We start from the raw sequence: 21591 nt of genomic DNA on the forward strand, positions 1-21591 counted from the left end.
GGAAACAACTTTCCTACTTCTATCTTATCTATGACGGCCCATTACCCTTCACAGATGTTGCCTGAGCTCCCCCAGTGTTCTAGGTGTTGCTCCAGATTCCAGCATCTCTATTGTCTGCGTCTCCAGAATTAGATAGGATTAGTTTAAATTGGTGGTTGATGTAGAGCACACAGTTGGTGGGCCTGTTTCCATGCTGTATGCTCTATCACCCATAATCCTCTTTCTCAATCCCCATCTCCCCTTGACTCTCCTATTTCTCACCTCACCTACTTGCACTCAGTATCTCTCCATCCTTCCTCTCCTGAACACATGTCATGGCCTCGAACATTACTACATCTAGTTATTTCAATATCCTTATATTAATCCTGTAGGGTTTGATGGTATAAGTTAGTGACACTGCATGGAGGTAAAGTCTTGTTGTTGAACCCAGCAATTAGGACAGTCAAGCCATTTAATAAGATCATAAAACTTAAGTGCAGAATGAGGCCACTCAGCCCATAGAGTCTGCTCCACTATTCAATCACGGCTGATTTATTATTACTCTCAACCTCATTTTCCTGCCTTCTCCCTATAACCTTTGATGTCCTTACTAAACAGAACCTATTAACCTCTGCTTTAAATATACCCAACGACTTGGCCTCCAGAGCTGTTTGTGCCAATTCCACAGATTCACCACCCTCTGGCTAAAATAAGGGGCTGTATTAAGGTTACTGCAGGAAGAAACACAAAGGTGTAGACAGAAAACTGGACGGCTGACTGAACAGAAATGGATAATATCATCTTGATGAAGAGTCTCGGCTCCAAACTTCCAAGTGTTTATACTCCTCTATAGATGCTGCCTGACTTGTTGAATTCCTCCAGCGCTTTGTGTGTGTGAATCATAAACTAGATATAAATGGATCTCTCTCTGGCTGGCAACACCCAACACATAGTGGCCAAAGGGAATGTTATTGAGCCTTAACTTTTTCAGTGAATGAAGTCACTGAAGGCAGGGTTGCTAACCTCTCTGAGGATGCACAAGGGAAGAATGCATGCTGAGAAGAGGACATCAGGAGCTACAAAGGGATATGGGTAGGTTGAGTGAGTGAGGAAGCAAAGATCTGGCAAATGAGAAGAAATATAGAATAAAATGAAAAGAACTGTGAATGTGTCTGTTTTGGCATGAAATATACTGTCCAAGAGATGAAGGGTTGTAGACCTCTGAGATGCAGGAGGATCTGTATCAGAATCAGATTTATTACTATGGACATAAATATGTGAAATTTGTTTCACAGTAGTGGTACAGTGCAATACATAACAATAAAACAATTCTATAAATTACAATAATAAGTATAAGCAGTAAATAAATAGTGCAAAAAGAGAGCAAGATAAAAAGGAAGTGTTCATAGGTTCATGGACTATTCAGAAATCTGATGGCGGAGGGCAAGAAACTGTTCCTAAAATGTTGTGTTTTGTCTTCAGACTCCTGTTTCTCCTCCCTGATGGTAGTAATGAGAAGAGGGCATTTCCTGAAGGTGAGGGTTCTTAATGATGGATACTGCCTTCTGACTAGACTGGGTGGTACACAAAGGCTGGCATGAAGGTACAGTAAGGAATTATGAACATAAAAAAAAGAGCTATTACTTATTGCTAGGGGAAAATGAATTAAAGGAGTAGAGTCGTCCTGCATAACATCAGTGAGACCACTTATGGAATACTAGTGGCAGTATTGCTCTCCAAACATTGGTTTCCACTTTAAGGAAGGTTATAGCGCACTGGAGGGAGTTCTATGCATGGACACTGGGAGCCGGTGCCAGGATAGATTTGTATCTCCTGTAATTCAGGAATGGGAACTTGACTACAACCCAAAAGCCTGAGGACCCCTAAATAAGGGTCTCTGTTTAAGAGAAAGGTGTCATTCAGTTAAGACAAATATGAGGTGATTTTATTTCTAGGAGGACAGAGTGTCTTTGGAACTTTCTTCCTCAAAGGGTGGTGAATGCTTTAAATATTTTAAAGACAGGGGTATGTCCTGGATACGAGGAGAAGGTTATCAAGGTTCGATGGGACGGCAGAGCTGAGGCTACCGTCAGATCACCAGGATTGTATTAAATGGCAAATAAGAGAAAATCTGTAGATGCTGGAAATCCACAAGCCTGCTTGTCCAGGTAGACCTACTGTTTCTGCTTGTTCCTGCCCCACTGAATACATCTGCATATCTTGACTCAGTTTTACTACCCCTGGTTCAGTCCCTTCCTACCTACATCCGTGACACTTCACACGTTCTTGATCTTTTCAATGATTTAAAGTTCCCTGGCCCCAATCACCTTCACTGTGGATGTCCAGTCCCTGTACACCTCCATCCCCCACCAGGAAGGCCTCAAAGCTCTCGTTTCTTTCTGGACATCAGACCCAACCAGTTCTCCTCCACCACCACTCTCCTCTGCCTGGCAGAACTGGTCCTCACTCTCACCACTTTCTCCTTCAGCTCTTCCCACTTACTTCAAACAAAAGATGTAGCCATGGGCACTCACATGGGTCCCAGCTATGCCTGCCTTTTCGTTGGCTACATGGAACAGTCCATGTTCCAAACCTACACCAGTACCACTCGCCAACTTTCCTACACTACATCGAAGACTGCATTGGTGTTGCTTCCTGCACCCATGCAGAGCTCGGCGACTTCATCAACTTTGCCTCCAACTTCCACCCTGCCCTCAAATTTACCTAGTCCATTTCCAACACTGCCCTCCCCTTTCCTGATCTCTCGAGACAGCTACTGATGTCTATTATAAACCCGCAGACTCTCACAGAAGCAGGATATTTCAGTGACTACCCATTTTAATTCCACTTCCCATTCCAACATGTCAGGCAATGGTCTCCTCTACTGCCATGATGAGGCCACACTCAGGTTGGAGAAGCAACACCTAATAATCTGTCTAAGTAGCCTCCAACCTGGTGGCATGAACATCGATTTCTCAAACTTCTGGTAACACTCCCCCCCCCTTCCCATTCCCCATTCCTATTTTCTTCTATCACTTTATCTCCTTCCCTGCCCATTACCTCCCTCTGGTGCATCTCCCCTTTCCCTTTCTTCCATGGCCTGCCGTCCTCTCCCACCAGATTCCCCTTCGGCCCTGTACCTCTTTCACCAATCGGCTTTCCAGCTCTTTACTTCACCCCTTCCCTGATCTTGGCTTCACCTATCACCTACTGCCCTGTATTTCTTCCTCACCTTCTTACTCTGACTTCTCATCTTTTTTCTCCAGTTCAGATGCTGCTTGGCCTGCTGAGTTCCTCCAACATTATATGTGTGTTGCTTGTAGTAAATGGCACTGCAGATTTGAGGGGCTGAGGCGTGGGGCCTACTGCTTTGAAAATGCACGTTTGGAGATAAGTACATCCAATTCTAACTGGAGTTTTCAGCTTACACCTTAGAACTGCACACTTAACCAATATACCTTCCACTTCCATTTTCTAAACAAAAGTTTGACCACACTTGAAAGCAAAGGATTTCTGTAAGTACAGTATGATGCTGCAGAAATATCTTTTTTTAAATAAAAATTTTTTAACTGAATTTTCAAATAGGTTACAGAAGGAAAAAAAAAATTATCAACCTTTCCCCCCTCCCCCCAACATATCCCTGTAAAAAGAGAGAAGAAAAAAGCAAGAAAGAAAGAATGCCTGGATATCGGAAGATCCCCACATGCTCCATGGAGTTCATAGTATAAATATATTTTTATTTCTTTCCCCAGATAACCAATAATTTTATCTTCAGAGCACCTATATATTTAATCCTATCTTTTATAAATAAGGGCGCCAAATTTTCAGAAATATTTCATATTTATCTCTTAAATTATAAGTAATTTTTTCAAGTGGAATGCAGCTAAGAATTTCATTCTTCCAACAGACTATACTTAAGTATGAATCCAATTTCCAAGTAACTGCAATAGCCTTTTTGGCTACTGCCAATGCAATTTTTATGAATTTTTTCTGATATTTATTCAGTTTGGATTTTGGTTTTATCCCTTCAATATCGCCTAGTAAAAATAATGTTGGATTATGTGGAAGTTGTATTCCAGTAATTTGTTTAATTTGTTCCAATAAAATTCTTAAATTTGTCCAAAAAGGTTGAATTTTAAAACAAGATCAAGTAGGGTGTAAAAAATTACCAATTTCTTGATTACATCAGAAACATTGATCAGATAAATTTGGGTTTAATTTATTTATATTTTGTGGTGTATTATATAATTGATGTAAAAAAATCATATTGCACTAACCTTAACCGGACATAGTTATTTGTCATACTGTCAAGACATAGTCTTGAACAACTTGTTTCTTCAATTTTAATATTCAAATCAGTTTCCCATTTTTGTCTTGACTTATGAATTCCTTGTTTAATTGCCTGTTTTTGAATCAAACTATACATACCAGAAATATTTTTTTTAATTTTTCCTTTTTGAATTAAAGTTTCTATTTTATTAGGTTTCGGCAATAACATTGTTTGACCCAATTTATCTCTTAAATAAGCCCTTAATTGGAAATAACAAAAAAAGAGTGTTGTTTGATATTTTGTATTTATTCTTTAATTGATCAAATGACATTAATATACCTCCTTCAAAACATTCTCCTATATATCTAATCCCTTTTTGAAACCAATTGTATAAAAGTTGGTTATCCATTGTAAAAGGAATAAGTTTATTTTGAATTAAAGGTCTCTTTGCTAATAAAGATTTCTTTATCTCATCATCAACATTTATCTTATCCCATAAATCAATCAAATGTTTTAATATAGGAGATTCTTTCTTTTCCCGTATCCATTCAGATTCCCACTTATATATAAAATCTTCTGGTATATTTTCTCCTATTTTATCTAATTCTATTCTAATCCATGCCGGTTTATCTTCATCAAAAAAAGATGCAATAAATCTAAGTTGATTTGCTTTATAATAATTCTTAAAGTTTGGAAGTTGTAAACCTCCTAGGTCAAATTTCCATGTCAATTTTTCCAACGATATTCTTGACATATTACCTTTCCAAAGGAACTTCCTCACACATTTATTTAACTCTTGAAAAAACTTCTGCGGTAACTGTATTGGTAGTGTTTGAAATAAATATTGTAATCTAGGGAATATATTCATTTTTACAGCATTTACTCTGCCTACTAATGTTATTGATAACGTCATCCATTTATCAAGATCCTCTTGAATTTTTTTCAATAATGGTAAATAATTTAATTTATATAAATTCTTTACCTAAATATTTTATACCATTTATCGGCCATCTAAATTGAGTTATTAGTCGACATTGACTATAATCTCCTTTAGTAAGGGGTAGAATTTCACTTTTATTCCAATTTATTTTGTAGCCTGATATTTTCCCATATTCTTCCAATCTAGAAGATAATTTACGCAGCAAATACAATGGGTTTGTTAAATAAAGCAAAACATCATCAGCAAATAAATTAATCTTATATTCTTCCTGGTTAACTCTGAACCCATAATATCTGGGTCCGTTCTAATTAATTCAGCTAATGGTTCTATCGCCAACACAAATAAAGCAGGTGATAATGGACAACCTTGTCTAGATGACCTTGTTAACTGAAATGATGTTGAAATTTGACCATTTGTCACTACTTTAGCTTTGGGATTAGTATTTAAGGTTTTAATCCATTTTATAAAAGATACCCCTAATCCATATTTTTCCAATACCTTAAATAAAAAATCCCATTCCAATCTATCAAATGCTTTTTCTGTATCTAAAGCAACTGCCACACTCATTTCCTCCCTCTCTTGTACCAAATGAATTATGCTAAGTAACCGAGTTACATTATCTGCCGATTGTCTATTTTTGATAAATCCTGTTTGATCCGTATGTATTAATTTTGGTAAGTATTTAGATAATCTATTAGATAAAATTTTTGCTATTATTTTATGGTCAGTATTCAACAAAAAAATAGGTCTATATGATGTTGGTTTTAAAAGATCTCTATCTTTTTTTGGCAATACTATTAAAATAGCTGTCGAAAAAGATTCTGGAAGTTTATGCGTTCTTTCCGCTTGGTATATTAACTCCATAAAAGGAGGAATTAGTAAATCTTTAAACTTTTTATAAAATTTGGGCGGAAAACCATCTTCTCCTGGGGATTTATTACTCTGAAGTGATCCTAGAGCTTCTTCGACCTCTTTTAATGTAAAAGGCATATCTAATCCCTTCTGTTCTTCTGAATTCAATTTTGGAAGAGTTATTTATGATAAAAGCCTTTCTATCTTGACATTATCATTTTGTGATTCTGATTGATACAGTTCAGAATAAAAATTCTTAAAAGTTTCATTAATTTCTAAAGGTTTATAAGTAATTTTATTTACACTTGTTCTAATTGCATTTATCATTTTGGAAATCTGGTCTGTTTTTAACTGCCAAGCAAGAACCTTGTGTGATCTTTCACCTAGTTCGTAATATCTGTTTAGTTCTCATAATTGCTTTTTCTGTTCGATATGTCTGAAGTGTATTATATTGTAACTTCTTGTTAACAAGTTGTCTTCGTTTTTCTTCTGTCATATATCTTTGAGATTCTTTTTCTAATTTTGTAATCTCTTTTTCCAATTGATCTATTTCTACCATATATTCCTTCTTAATTTTAGAAGTATAACTTATTATCTGGCCTCTCAAATATGCCTTCATTGCTTCCCATACTATAAATTTATCAACTGAATGTAAATTTGTATCTAAAAAAAACTGAATCTGCTTTTTCATGAAATCACAAAAATCTTGACGTTTTAATAATATTGAATTAAATCTCCATCTGTAAATCAATTCCTCTTTATCCATCATTATCATTGTCAAGGGGGAATGATCTGACAATATTCTTGCTTTATGTTCCATATTTTTCACTCTGTCTTGAATATTCGTTGATAATAAGAAAAAAATTATCCTTGAATAAGTTTTATGTCTATTTGAATAAAATGAGTAATCTCTTTCTTTTGGATTAATTCTTCTCCATATATCAAATTTGAATCTTTCATCAATGATAAAGTTAATTTTGCTACTTTTGATTTTGCAACAACCTTTGTTGATCTATCTGAAACTGGGTCTAGACAAAAATTAAAATCTCCACCTATTAATATCTTGTCATGTGCATCAGCCAAATTCAAAAAGGCCTCGTATAAATTTTACATCATTTTCATTTGGTGCATAAATATTCATAAGAGTCCATAGTTCTGAAAAAATTTGACAATGTATAATTACATATCTCCCCACAGAATCAATTAATACATTTTGTATTTTAATTGGTAAAGTTTTATTAACCAAAATTGCAACTCCCCTCGCCTTTGAATTAAATGAAGCTGCAATAACATTTCCGGCCCAATCTCTTTAATTTCTGATGTTCTATCTCTGTTAAGTGTGTTTCTTGTAAAAAAGCTATATCTATTTTCATTTTCTTAATGTATGTTGAAATGCTTTTTCTTTTCACCGGTCCATTAAGCCCATTAACATTAAAACTTAAAAAATTCAGTAAATTAGTCATTATTTTTAACAGGGTTACTCCAATCTATAGTAATACCTAACCTTTCAACTTTCGTAGTACCTTGGGGAATCTTTTAAAAATTCTCCATGTTGCTATGTGTTCCCTCCCCCCCCCCCCCCCCCCCGATTGTCCAGGCAAAGAAAGAAAGATAAAAGAAAAATAGATTATAAAGAAAAAAATAACAAAATACCCCCCTACTAATGCTGTGAATAGAAAAAAAAATTACCCCCCTCTGTTGTACGGGTCATGGCAATCGCCATGAGAAATATCTTCAGCATGACTTGCTGAGCCCTCCAGCTCCTTCAGTTCTGACACCCATGGTTATTTTGCTGTTGTAATTCTGACATGTGTTAAAGTTTATGAATGGGAATGGTGGGGGGGGGGGGGAGGGACTACAAGCAGAGATTTCTCCTGACTTTGTTCCCCCCCCCACCCTGCACTGCTCCCCTAACCAAGCAAGAGAGTTGAGGACTCAGTCTACTTACTCACCTCTGCATTCCTGAAGACTTTGAGCATGTCTGCATCGAAGGCTTCTACCGTCTTGTAATGGCCTGTCAGAATCTGCTTCTCAATGCTGACCAAGTCAATTGGGTCAGTAATCTTCTCGTAATAGTCTGATTTCCTGAGCAAAAGATGAAGTTGAGGTCAGTTAGAGCTACTTACTGACAGATTGAAGATAAAAAAAATTTAAAGAACAACTTTATTTGCCATACAAACATTGAAACATGCAGTGAAATGTGTCATTTACATCAAATTAAATCAGCAGATTGTGCATGTGTTGCCATGCATCCAGCACCAACATAGCATGCCCACAGTTTACTAATCCTAACCTGGATGTCTTTGGAATGTGGGAAGAAACTGGGCCACCTGCAGCAAATCCACGTTATTATGTGGAGGATGTACAAACTCGTTAAAGTCAGAGGCAGGAATTAAAACCCAAATAGTGATTGCTGGCGCTGTAAAATGATGTGCTAACTGCTATGCTACCATGCTGTACAGGTCATCGAAAAGACCACAGAGCCATACAGAAACGTTACATGCAGTAAACTGTGGGGAGGGGTTCGGCAGGCTAGGATTTTATTCTCTGATGTATGAGACTGAGGGGTGATCCTACAGAGGTGTATAAAATCATGAGGGGTATAGATAAGCAGTCTATCTATAACTAAAAAAAACTAAAGGCATAGGTTTAGGAAGAAAGGGAAGAGGTTTAAAAAGAACATGACTTCATGCAGAGGGTGGTAGTTATATGGTATGAGTTGCCAGAGGAAATGGTTGAGGTAAGTACATTAACAACATTTGAATAGGTACTTGGACAGGAAAACTTTGGAAGAATTGGACCTAACGCTGACCGGCAAGTAGGGGGGCACTTTGGTCGGCATGGGCATGAACCGAAGGGCCTGCTTTTCTCTGTTTTAGGTCTCTACCCCAAAGCAGGTTTAAAAGCACTATATCAGTATCAGCCAGTTCTCAGTTCTTTAAGCCCCAAATCACTGTAATGATGTTCCTGCTGTGGAAAACCAGATGTTATGCTCAGCGCCAGGTCTGTCTTGCTTGGCAAAACAAGGCGACCTGAGAGAGGTCTTTGTATTTGAAAGAGTAGATGGAGAGGAGATGTTTTTTTGTGCAGGTGAGACAGGAATGAGGAGCTATAAATATAAACCAGCTGCTACAAACCATCTGGGGTTTTAGCTTAGATAGCAGCAAATATATGGAACAGGTTCTCACAGGGAAGAGGATGAAGTGAACAGCAGACACACACTGAAAGGAAAGATGGATATCCATTAGACAGCAGGAAACAAAAAAGATGGGGTGAAGTAATGAGATATAATTTTAAAGATTAGCTTTATTTGTCTCACATGCATCAAAATATAGTGTGTCCATCAAATCAGTGAGGATGTGTTGGCAGCCCGCAAGTGTCGCCACTCTTCTGGCACTATCACAGCATGCCCACTTAACTTTTCAGGAACAGCTTCTTCCCTTCCACCGTTACATTTCTGAGTATTTTTTCACCTTTTGAACTACTTCTTGCACTATTTTATATTAAAGAAAAAATATAGTGGTAGTATTCATGGGTTAATTGTCCATCCAGAAATCTAATGGTGGAGGGGAAGAAGCTGATCCTGTAATGTTGAGTGGGCATGCTGTGTTAGCGCCTGAAGCGTGCTGACACTTGTGGGCTGCCTAGCATATCCTTGCTGATTTGATTTGATGCAAACAACATATTTCACAATATACTTTGATGCATGTGTGACAAATAAAGCTAATCATTAAAATTACATCTCATCTCATCACTTCACCTCATCCGTTTTGCTTCCTGCTGTCTCATGGGTATCCAACTTCACTTTCAGTGTGTCTTTGCTGTTCATCTTAACCTCTTCTTTGTGGGAACCCGTTCCACATACTTGCTGCTCTCTAAGCTAATATATATATACACACTTAATGTAATTTATAGTTTTTAATTATGTATTGCTGTTACAAAACAACAAATTTCATGACGTATGTCAGTGATACTCAGTCTGATTCACAACTTACTAACCCTAACCCATACATTTTGGAATGTGAGAGGAAATCAGAGCACCCCGGAGGAAACTCACACTGTCACGGCTGGAACCGAACACTGACCCGTGATTGCTAGAAAGTGATGTGCCTAATGGTACCTAACCCTAATGGTAGATGGTTCTGTGGGCTACGAGCACTGGTGAAAATTAATTAAGTTGCACACCTTTTCTCTGTGTGGCTGGCTCTTTGTTACTGCAGCTTGAACGTGCTTTCATAATAATGAGAGCACAATGTTCAGGTTAAGAACGTCCATTCTGGAATTACCTACAACATATGTATTGCATTTGATGATGAAATTATTCCCCATGAACATTATACCTGACATCTCACTGCAGAATGCTATTTACCTAAAGGAAAACCAATTAGCTGGTCTCACAGCATTCATCACTAATTAGTTTAATGCTGTCTTACAGGAAACAAACTGCACCAAGCTTTGCAGATGTGAATGTTTAAGCACCAACAGCACAGCAAGATGAAGCAGCTCTGAGGGGAATTTTCCTTTCTCTCTCTCTTTGAGAGCCTTAGGTACCTCCAGATGAGTAGGAGGGGACAGGATTGGATACCAGCAAACTAGGAGCATGTGGGGGGGCGGGGGTCAGACCAAACGTGTGCGGATCCTGTCGTGCCTTCAGGACTTTCCAGGGTGTTTCATTTCCAGGGAATTGGTTCCCGATGGGATGGTGGCAATTTGAAGGAAGTGGGGGGGGAGGGGAATGGAGAGATTTATAAGGGAACAAGGAGGTGGGACAATACAGCTGTATTCAGAGGACTTGGGGGAGAGAGAATGGCTTAATGGTCTGAGAGCTCCTTTATTGTGCCAGATTCTCTGCTTTAACTCTTGTACTTTGCTTCAGGGAATCTTAGCTTTGGGGCACAGCACTAACAAATGGCTGCTCCTGAGGCTGGGAATGTACACTCAGTGGCCACTTTATTAGGTTCAGGAATGGAACTTGCGTCAGTCTTTTGCTGCTAACGCCCATCCACTTCAAGTTTTGACTTGTGTGTTCAGAGATGCTCTTCTGCACACCATTGTTGCCTTCCTGTCAGTTTGAACCAGTCCTGCAATTCTCTTCTGACCTCCCTCATTAACAAGGCGTTTTTGGTCACAGAACTGCTGCTCACTGGATTTTTTTCCTTTTTCACACCATTCTCTGTAAACTCTCAAGATCGTTGTCTGTGAAAATCACAGGAGATCAATTCCGTCTGGCACCAAGAATCATTCCACAGTCAAAGTCACTTAAATCACATTTCTTGCCCATTCTGATGTTTGGTCTGAACAACAACTGAACCTCTTGGCCCTGTCCGAATGCTTTTATGCACTGAATTGCTACCACATGATTGGCTGATTAGATATTAGCATTAACAATGTGTTAATGCATTATACCTACTGAAGAGGCCAAGGAGTGTATGTACAAATGTCATTCAGTACATCTAATGACATTCCAGCTCCTTAACCTCCTCTGATCCTGGGTTGAGTGTGCACGATGCTGGGTACCTCCACCCAGTGGCCAATCTTTGAGCAGCACAATGGTGCGAACAGGTAGTACTGCTGCCTCCTGGCTCTAGAGACCCAGGATTGATCCCAACAGAGTTTGCATGCTCTCTGCATGAACTTTCTCCCACATCCTCAAGATGCATAGGCTGATGGGTTGATTGGCCGATGCATGGAGAATAGTACAGTGCAGGAAGTAGCCTTTCAGCCCATCGTGCCAATTGAAAATGCCTCTCCATTCTCTGCCTGTCTAAATACCCTTTAATTGTTCCTGTTGTAAAATGCACCAAGTGTATGGGTGACAGGCAGGTAACAGAGCCGACGAGCAAGTGGGGAGAATAAAAAGGGATAGTGCTTAATGTATAGGCACGGAGGGTCTGTTTCTGTGCAGTCTCACTCTGTGATTCAAGGTGGTGAGCAGGGGGATGTTGCCGGTGTGTGGAAAGAGGGACAAGAAAGCAATTTCAGTGAAGATGGGGCAACTTTTAAGCAAACACAACACAATACATGGTTAAGGAAGATTTGCTAGCTTGTCCTCCTTCCCCTTTCCCAACTCCTTATTCTGGCTTCTTCCCTGCTTTTTTCCCAGTATTGATGAAGGGACGCAGCCCGAAACATCATTACTCCTCCTCTATGGATGCTGCCTGACCTACTGAGATCCTCCAACTTTGTGTGCGTTGCTCTGGATTTCCAACATCTGCAGAAATTCTTGTCTTTTTAAAAAATGTTTTTCTGGTGTATGCTGTGTCTTTTAAGCTATGCGTGTGTGATGCTGCTAAACTGTTTTCACAGTACTTGATACAAACGATAATAAGCATAACAAGACAACTCAAGGGATATGGCCAACCTTGGAGCAGGCTTGCTGGGGCATCTTGGTCAGCAATGTTGAGTTGGGCTGAAGAGCTTGTCTCTGTGCACTGTTAATCCATAACTCTATAACATGTTGACATGGAACACGTGTGCATATTTACATGCAAATGCACAAGTGTGGCCCGATTTGAAATTAACACATTCTTCCCAGGTGTCTGGACACTACCCAATGTAATCCATTCTGTTAATGGTCTGTAGATTGATGTCTAATAATGGCATGGTGCATGTTCTCTGGGCTCCTGATGGCTGTTGGGTGTAGTGCAATGTGAGCTGAGGGTTTTGTTCAGGACTTTCAAAGCACTGGGGGGAGAGAGAAGAGGAGGGGGAGAAAGAGGGGGTATGGGAGGAAAGGGGTGGGGGGGAGAAATGTGAACCTCTCTCCCATAGCAATAGCTGTTGCTAATTCAATCAATAGATTTAAAGTTGAGATCCCTCCCTCCCCACCCTAAGGATGCTGAGTCAGACAGGCAGACACAGTGACAACTCATGAGCTGTAACTCACTGGATGCTGGGACACAGAACATAGAATAGTACAGCAGAGTACAAGCCATTCAGCTCATAATATTGTGCAACAACGTGCAAGCAGACCTTTTCTACTCAGGTCGACGTTCCACTAGAAGTACAGGTCATGGGTCAAGGGTAAAAGATGACATGTTTAAGGGGAACCTGAGGGGGAATCTCTTCACTCAGAGGGTAGTAAAAGTGTGGAACTATCTACCTGTGGAAGTGGTGAATGCAAGTTCGATTTCAAAATTTAAGAGAAATCACGGATGGGTGGGTATGGAGCTCTATGGTGCTGGTGCAGATTGATGGGACTAGGGAAAATGGCCTGTTTCTGTGCTGTAGTGCTCTTCGACTCTACAACACCAATCTACTCCAAGGTCAATCTGATTACTTCCCTCCCACATAGCCCTCAATTTTTCTATCATCCATGTGCACATCTAAGAATCTCTTAAATGTCTAATGTATCTGCCTCTAGGGCCACCCCTCACAGCATATTCCATGCACTCACCACCCACTGTGTAAAAAAGCCTACTTCTGACAGGCCCTTTGACATACAGTCACAAATGGCTGAATGTACTCCTTGTGTCACCCTTTGCACTTCCTCAGAGACCCCTTTGTCCCTCAGCTCTAGAACTGCACTAAAGTATATGCTGCCTGTCAGTGACTTACTTTTTCCTTGATGGCAGGTTCAGTAGGGGTGTGGCCAGCGCTTGCTCAGATGAATCTAGAGACATTTTGGAGAGAAAATATGTTAAAAAATACAAAAGAAAGCCTTGGACCCAAAATGTTAACTTCATTTCTCTCTCCACAGATGCGGCCTGACCTGTTGAGTATTTCCAGCAGCTACTTCTTATTTTGATTTTCACAGTTATTTCATTCAAATAAAACTACAAACACAAATTAAATCATTTAGGTCGAATTAATACAAAATGCTGGAGGAACTCAGCAGGTCAAGCGGACCTACGGAAAGGAATAAGCAATCAGCGTTTTGGACTGAGACCCTTGCAATTCTATGTTGAAGGTGGAGTATCAGGAAGGTTTTGGTTGCCACACGGCAGTTGTGTGGAGAAGGCTCAGGGCGTTGATTCCTGGGATGAAAGGGTTATGCACAAAGAGAGGTTGAGCCAGTCTTGATGAAGGGTCTCAAGGACCCAATATAAATCCCAGTTGACATGCAGGTGCTGTAAGATAAGGAAGGATTTATTCTCCCAAAAGGGTAGTGCATCCTGGCAAGTAGTGTCATTGGATATATTCAAGGCAGGGGAATGGAGGGGTAATGAGGAAGACTATGTGGAAGTGGTGTAGAAAGCCCATGATCTGACCGAATGGTGGAGCAGGCGAGAGCTTAGCAACCTGCTCCTACTCCCTGTGTAATCCAACATGGCCCAGAGTTGGTTAATGTCGTCCTGTGTGTTAATTTTTGGTTTCCTGAATCTAAATACATGTGTACTGGCTCCTCCTTTGCTGACCTGGGTGAATGTTGGAGCTGAACAATCGTTTCCTGCTCCCACTCCTCCCACGCTCTCAAGCACTTACCTTTGTAGGATATGATGGTATCGGAGATGTCCTTGAAGATCTGCGCCAGGCGTGCGGTGCGCGCCACCTCGATATTCTCCTCTGCTGCAGCTAGCCTCCGGGTCCTGACCGACCGAGACGTCTGGAGTGCTGAAAACTGGGTCATGAAGACGTCTGCATGTGGGGAAATGAAAAACAAAGTGACCAAAGGGACCTCAGTGCCCTGCAATCCTTCATGGTACATCATTGTTCCTCTTGGCCTCTTTCAGTAAATTAACTAATATGACAATATTCAATTACTTTAGGCTAACCTTGACAAATTCATTCTGGCAACAATTTAGGACAACTGCGCCCATCAGCCTCTTGGAGAATATCTTTGAGAACAATCTCAAAAGAACTGGTCTGATTGTGATAGGGTACCAGTTCTCTATAGATATTAATTTTTCATTGTTGTCAGACTTTGGAATAAGGACTGTCCAGCTACTTTACCATGTTAATCCTGGAGGAAAACTCACTCTTTGGTGTCCATGTTGCAGACCTCAGCCAGAATTAGGTTGATGTTTCTTTCACAGTCCTGATCTGTGTCAAGTGAACTCCGGTGCACAGCACCCAGAAATCAGAATCGGACTTCAAACAGTTCTTGGATTTTTTTCTACACGAGTTATAGAGTCATAGAAGTAAAGATCACAACCATGCTGTACACCGTGCCCACCTGGTTAGTCACAACTTCCTGTGTATGGCCCATATCACTCCAAAACCCTTCTCTCCATGTACCTATCATTTAAGTGCTTCTTAAATTATATTGTTGTAGCTGTCCCAACCACTGCCTCTGGCAGTGTTGTTACAGAATCTTCAAGGATAAATGGCAGGAACACAAAGAGCATTCATGTGCAAAGAGACCTTGCGTTACAAGTCCATAATTTATTAAAGGGTGAGGGAAGGAAGATGAGGGTGAGGAGGGGGAGAGAGGGGGGAGAGAGGGGGGAGAGAGGGGGGAGAGAGGGGGGAGAGAGGGGGGAGAGAGGGGGGGAGAGAGGGGGGAGAGAGGGGGGAGAGAGGGGGGAGAGAGGGGGGAGAGAGGGGGAGAGAGGGGGAGAGAGGGGGAGAGAGGGGGGGGGGAGAGAGAGAGAGAGAGAGAGAGAGAGAGAGGAGGAGGAGGAAGGGAGAGGATCACCCTTTAGAGCTCTGATAAATACAAAGATACCTTATCTCACCCCCTTCTATACTGCAAGAAGAAACTTGTTTTCTCTTGCAATTGCCACACGGACATTGGTCAAAATAATTAACAATGCACAACAAAATGGAGCAAAAAAAAAATCCATTAAAGTCCATTTAACATGGAACAGTGCAGGCCCTTCAGCCCATCATATTGCACTAATTTTAACATACCAATCTAACCCTTCTCTCCACATTGCCCTCCATTTTTCTTTCATCCATGTGCCTATCTAAGAGTTTCTTAAATGTCCCTAATGTACTTGCCTCTATCATCAACTCTGGAAGTGTGTTCCACAAACTTACCAGACTCTGTAAAAACTTACCTCTGACATCTCCCAATACTTTCCTCCAATCACCTTAAAATCATGCCCTCTTGTATTAGTCATTTCACCCCTGGCTGTGCACTCTACGTCTTTTCACCTTGAACGTCTATCAATCACATCTCACCCTCCTTAACTTCAACTTCACATCTCAACCTATCCTCATAAGACATACTTGCTAATCCAGGCAGCATCCTGGCAAATCTCCTCTGCACACTCTCTAAAACTTACTCATCATTCCTATAATGAGGTAACCAGAACTGAACACAATACCCTAAGTGTGATCTAATGAGAATTTTACAGAGTTGCATCATGGCTCTTGAACTCAATCACCCGACTTATGAAGTCCAACACATCTCATGGCTTCATAATCATCCTATCAACTTGTGCAGAAAGTTGATGATAGTCACAATTTTATAAGCAGCCTTCTGGTCAGTGTACAGTCTGCCCCTGCTGTCAATGCAACTAAAAATGGGTGCATGCAAAAGCATCTCTGTTCCTGTAGCACACCCATCCGTAAGAGGAGGCCCAGAGTTGTAGCTACCCCTCAGATTTGATTCCATGAGCTACTTGGTCATTGAACAAGCTGTACCCCACTACATGAAAATGATGAGCAGGATGGTCAGTCTTATTCGCAGGGTAGCAGAGTCTAAAACTAGAGGGCACAGGTTGAAGGTGAGAAGGAAAAGATTTAAAAGGATCCTAGGAGCAAAAAAAGAAGAGGGAGGTGGGTATGTGGAATGAAGAAGTGGTGGAGGTGGGTTCAATTGGCATGTTTAAAATACATTTGAAAAAGTACATGCATAGGAAGGGATGTTGCCCAAACAAATAAGACTAGCTCAGGTAGACATCTTCGTCAGCATGGTTGAGCTAGGCCAAACAGCCTATTTTGGTGCTGTATAACACTGACTTAAGTTTCTTTAAACCTTTTTCTCAACCAACAGACTGGAGCCTCCAACCTACTGACACCATTCCCACTCTCACCCCTCTCCTATCTGCCGATCACCCTCCTTGACTGGATCTTCTGTCAGCACTTATCCCTCCCCTTACCTCCAACCTTTTGTACTGGCAATTTCAAAGCATTCACATCTTCCACCTGGAGCTCCCGACAGCTTTGGCCTTGGAGAATATTAGTTACTTTATTCAAAACAGGTGACAGATGAGCATAGGGTTTGGGATGTTATGTTGAAATTGCATAAGACTTTGGTGAAGCCTAATTTGGAGTATTATGTGAAGTTCTGGTCACCTACCTACATGAAAGGTAAGAATGAAAGAGTGCAGAGAAAACCTGGGTGTTGCCAGGACTTGAGGACCTGAGTTACAGGGAAAGATTGAATAGGTAAGGACTTTATTTCCTGGAGTGTAGGAGAATGAGGGGGGGGGGGGGGGATTTGATAGAGTGATACAAAATTCTAAGTGGTATGAATAGGGTGAATGCAAGCAGGCATTTTCCAGTGAAGCTGGGTGAGTCTAGAATTAGAGGTTATGGGTTAAGGGTGAAAGGTGAAATATTTAAAAGGAACATGAGAGGGAACATCTTTAGAGGGTGGTGAGAGTGTGGAATGAGCTGCCATTAAGTTTTGAATGCGGGTTTGATTGGAATATTTAAGAGAAGCTTGGATAACTACATGGATAGGAGGGTTATAGAGGGCTATGGTCCAAGTGATCATGCAGAGTAATAGTTTGGTGTGGTTTACATCAAGGGTTGCCAACCTTGGTTAATGATAGGGGTCCAAGGCATGGAGGCCAGGAAACCTTGGTCTAGATGGGCTGAGAAGCATATTTCTGCGCTGTCGTGCTCTATGACTCTATTAAGCTATCAATCTCAGGTTACAGATAAAGCACTGGCAGGCATCAAGGGTATTTCTGAGAAGCTACTTGTTGCAAAACTCCTAGACAGCCACTGCAACTAATGGTAAACCTTGCTGGCACAGTTACACACAGACTACACCAGGCATGACAACTCAACAACTTCTCAGATCACAGAAACAGGCCCTTTGACTCAGCATGTCCATGCTGACCATACAGTGATTTACACACATTTGGCCTGCAGCCTTGGTGATTCAAGTGTTCGCCCAGATTCTTGTTAAATGTTGTGAGTCTCTCTACCTCCACCACACCCCTCAGGCAGTGCATTCCAGATTTCAACCTCCCTCTGGGAAGCAGCTTCTTCCTCAGAACCCCTTATCCATTTAAGATACTTTGCTATGGGAAAATGTTTACCTTCCTAACATAAGCCAAGGGAAATTAACCCCACAAATCTAGGTTATCGTCTTAATTGAAATATTCCATCCGAGGCAACATATTGAGGTCATCCTTTAACAGCATTTTATAGTGCAAAAATACATTGCTCTGGACACTAGGGGAAGAATACCCCAACTGGGGCAATTAGCGTAATACAGCAGTAAGGGCAGAGATGGGTGGGGTGGGGAATGAAAGCTCCAATGGGACAACAAACATCAGGGATTTTGCCACTAGATGGCAGTGTTATGCTTTGTTTGCAGTTAATGTAAAAACCAGCCTTGGCTCCTATAATTTGCTTCACATTTTGGAAAATAAATGTTGACAAAATGAAACTATTAATTTGGGGAGGGGGGCGGTGAGAGGTGGGCGATGAGGGGATGGTGGTAAGGTGTGGTGGGGTCTGAGGGGGAGGAGTGGGGGAGGGGAATGGGGGAAGGGGAGGGAGTGGGAGAAAGAGGGTAGGGAGGGAGGGGAAGAGAGAGGGTAGGGAGGGGGAGAGAGAGAGGGTAGGGAGGGAGGGGGGAGAGAGAGGAGGGTGCAGTAGAGGGGATAAGGAGGGAGGAGGAGGTGGGAGTGAGAGCACAGAGGAACAGGGAGGATGGGAGGGTAGGGTGAAGGGGAAGAAACAGAGTCCGGGGAAGTGGGGAAGGGCTTGGGGAGGTTGGAGAAAGAAGGGAGGGAGCGAGTTAGTGTAAGAGTGTGTATGTAGGGGGGGGAGGAGCAATGGAGGAGAGGGGATTGAGGTGTACAAGGGTTGACGTGGGGAGGGGAGGGGCCAGTCTCTCTCTGTACCAGATTTGATATTGCCATCATCTCGGCAGATGCCGTTCCAGCGGGTGTAAAGCGACACGGATTGACTGTTGTCGGTTTCCTGCTTCGCCTCCTCCTGCTTCTGCCGCATCTTCTCCCAGTTGCGCACCAGAAACACGTGGTGCTTCAGCACAAAGTTCCTGGTGGGAGGGGGTTGGGGAGGAAAGCCCAAGCAGTGAGTCAGAGGTCTAACAATATGCATACAAACCCCAAACCCTCAACCTGCCCACACAGCCTTCAGCCTTCTCAAACATTCACAATGGTTGTTTTGCTTGTGGGTTACATATAATCTGTGCTGGTTTGGATTTGTGTTGACTTGTGTCTACCTCATTATCACTCTTGGACTGTGTTTGCCTACACTATACTTTCTCTGCAAATGTAACCCGATGACCCTCAGGATTTTTGCACCATAGAAAGCATCCTACCCGGATGCATCGCAGCATGGTGCCGAGACCACAAGAAACTATGAAGATCTGTGGACGCAGCTCAGCACTTCACAGAAAACTTATGAGTCTGACAGCTGTGGGAAAGTTATTTGAAGGTATTCTAAGGGACTGGATATATATAAATATTTGGATAGACAAAGGCTGATTAAGGATAGTCAGTTATGACTGTGTGTATGATAGGTCACGTCCAACCAACCTTATAGAGTTTTTTGAGGAAGTTACCAGGAAAGTGGATGAAGGCATGGCAGTGGTCTATGTGGACTTCAGTAAAGCATTTGACAAGGTCCGTGTGGAAAGCTGGTCACGAAGGTTCAGTCACTTGGCATTAAGGATGAGGTAGTAAATTGGATTAGACATTGGCAATGTGGGAGAAGCCGGAGTGTGGTAGTAGAGGGTTGCCTCTATGCAACCCTTGATTTCAACATTTAAGGGAAGTTTGGATAAGTACTGTTACGTACCCCATAACTGGGTCACTTACCAGCAAAGATAGAGAGGTCCGTTGAAGTCTGATGGTACTATTTTTAACAGTATTTGTTGATAAAAATACACAAAAATAATATCAATGCAAACACAGATAATATACGTCGTCAATACTAAATCTAAAAGTGCGGGTATAATAATAATCAATAAGAAATAGCTCTATCGTTGTCTAGGGGATAATGTATGTTCCGATGGAAATATAAAAGTCACTTTAGTTCAGTCAAGCTGTAGGCTGCAGCCTTTTTGGTTGGAGAGAAAGACGGAGGTTTAACTTGCCCATTCCTTTTATGATGTCAATCCTTCGAGAGTCGTTGGGGGACTGATTTTCCCTTCGAGGTTAGCTAAAGCCGTGCTTCCGTGGCAAGACCCACCAATTCTGAGGTAAATGGAAAAGGACGCACGTGGGCTGGTTCCACTGGCTTTCGCTGTTACGCTGTTACAGGAGTTCTAGCATTTCTTCTGGTGTGTCTGAAGGGGCTGTTCCTCAGACCCTCTTTTATCCTGACTCACAGGGTCTCAGATGTCAATCAGGGTGGGATGATGCAATCCCTCCACCAAACCCCCCTCGGTTCATTGCCTGGGGGCTTCGATGCATCGTACAGGATTCAATACACAAATCCGTCTCCAAGAGACAATAGCTGTTATCAATGGTTCCGCCTTTCGGAGGCCAGGACACATTCCGAACTCTTTGTGGATTCTGCATGTCTTTCTCTCATTTCCTGGGTCTCCTGACTCAAATCAATAGCGATCCTGCCATTCTCAAAAAGGAGGGGGCCATGGGCGTAACAGTACATAGATAGTAGGGGTATATGGAGGTTGATGAAAGTAGGCAGCTTAAATGGTTTTGGCATGGACTAGATGGGCCAAATGGCCTGTTTCTGTGCTGTACTTCTCTATGACTAAAATAGCCTCTTCCATGGTCCACTTTCCTCTCCCATCAGATTCCTTCCTCTTCAGCCCTTCACCTTTCACCTATTAACTCCCAGCTTCTTACTTCACCCCTCCTTTCCCCACTTTCCCCTCTCAGCTGGTCTCACCTAATCTGACTATTTGTACTCCTTCCACTCCCCCACCTTCTTGTTCTGGCTTCTGTCCCCTTTCTTTCCAGCCCTGACGAAGGGACTTTTCATTCCTCTCCATTCATGCTGCCTCGTTTAAGCGGCCAACAGAACCAAAGACATCACTCACCCCAGACATTCTCTTTTCTCCCCTCTTCCATCAGGAAGAATTTACAAAAGCCTGAAAGCATGTACAACCAGATTCAAGGACACTGTTGCCAGATCACTGAACACTCCCTATAACAATAAGCTGGACTTTTGACCTCACAATCCAACTCAGGAGAGATGTAGAAGCTTTAGAGGGCACTTCAGCAGAAGAGCTTCATCAGGATGTTGCCTGGACTGCATTAGCTGTGAGGAGAGGATGGACTAACTTCATTAGTAAGGGGATTCAGTTCAAAGAGGCATGAGGTCATGTTGCAGCTCTATACAGCCTTGGTTAGACCACACTTGGAGTGTGTTTCATTTTGAGAAGATTGCGGAGGCTTTAGAGAGGCTGCAGAAGAGGTATACTAGGATGCTGCCTGGATAAGAGAGCATGCCTCACAAGAATAGGTTAATCCAGTTAGGGCTT

At 41.7% G+C, this 21591-nt stretch overlaps 1 protein-coding gene across 4 annotated transcripts in view; it reads right to left on the reverse strand.

The window, feature by feature from the left end:
• The window catches only part of ash1l (ash1 (absent, small, or homeotic)-like (Drosophila)), a 372059-nt gene that overhangs the window by 31274 nt on the left and 319194 nt on the right, over window positions 1–21591 (reverse strand). For all 4 annotated transcript variants that reach the window (XM_073061208.1, XM_073061209.1, XM_073061207.1 and 1 more), the window contains 4 exons: window positions 19016–19173; window positions 14466–14618; window positions 13599–13653; window positions 7994–8126 (listed from right to left, as the gene is read on the reverse strand). In XM_073061208.1, the coding sequence (XP_072917309.1) occupies window positions 7994–8126; window positions 13599–13653; window positions 14466–14618; window positions 19016–19173 (499 nt within the window). The remainder of the gene's footprint in view (window positions 1–7993; window positions 8127–13598; window positions 13654–14465; window positions 14619–19015; window positions 19174–21591) is intronic.

The sequence above is a fragment of the Hemitrygon akajei genome, chromosome 11 (assembly GCF_048418815.1).
Source record: "Hemitrygon akajei chromosome 11, sHemAka1.3, whole genome shotgun sequence".
Lineage (NCBI taxonomy): Eukaryota > Metazoa > Chordata > Chondrichthyes > Myliobatiformes > Dasyatidae > Hemitrygon > Hemitrygon akajei.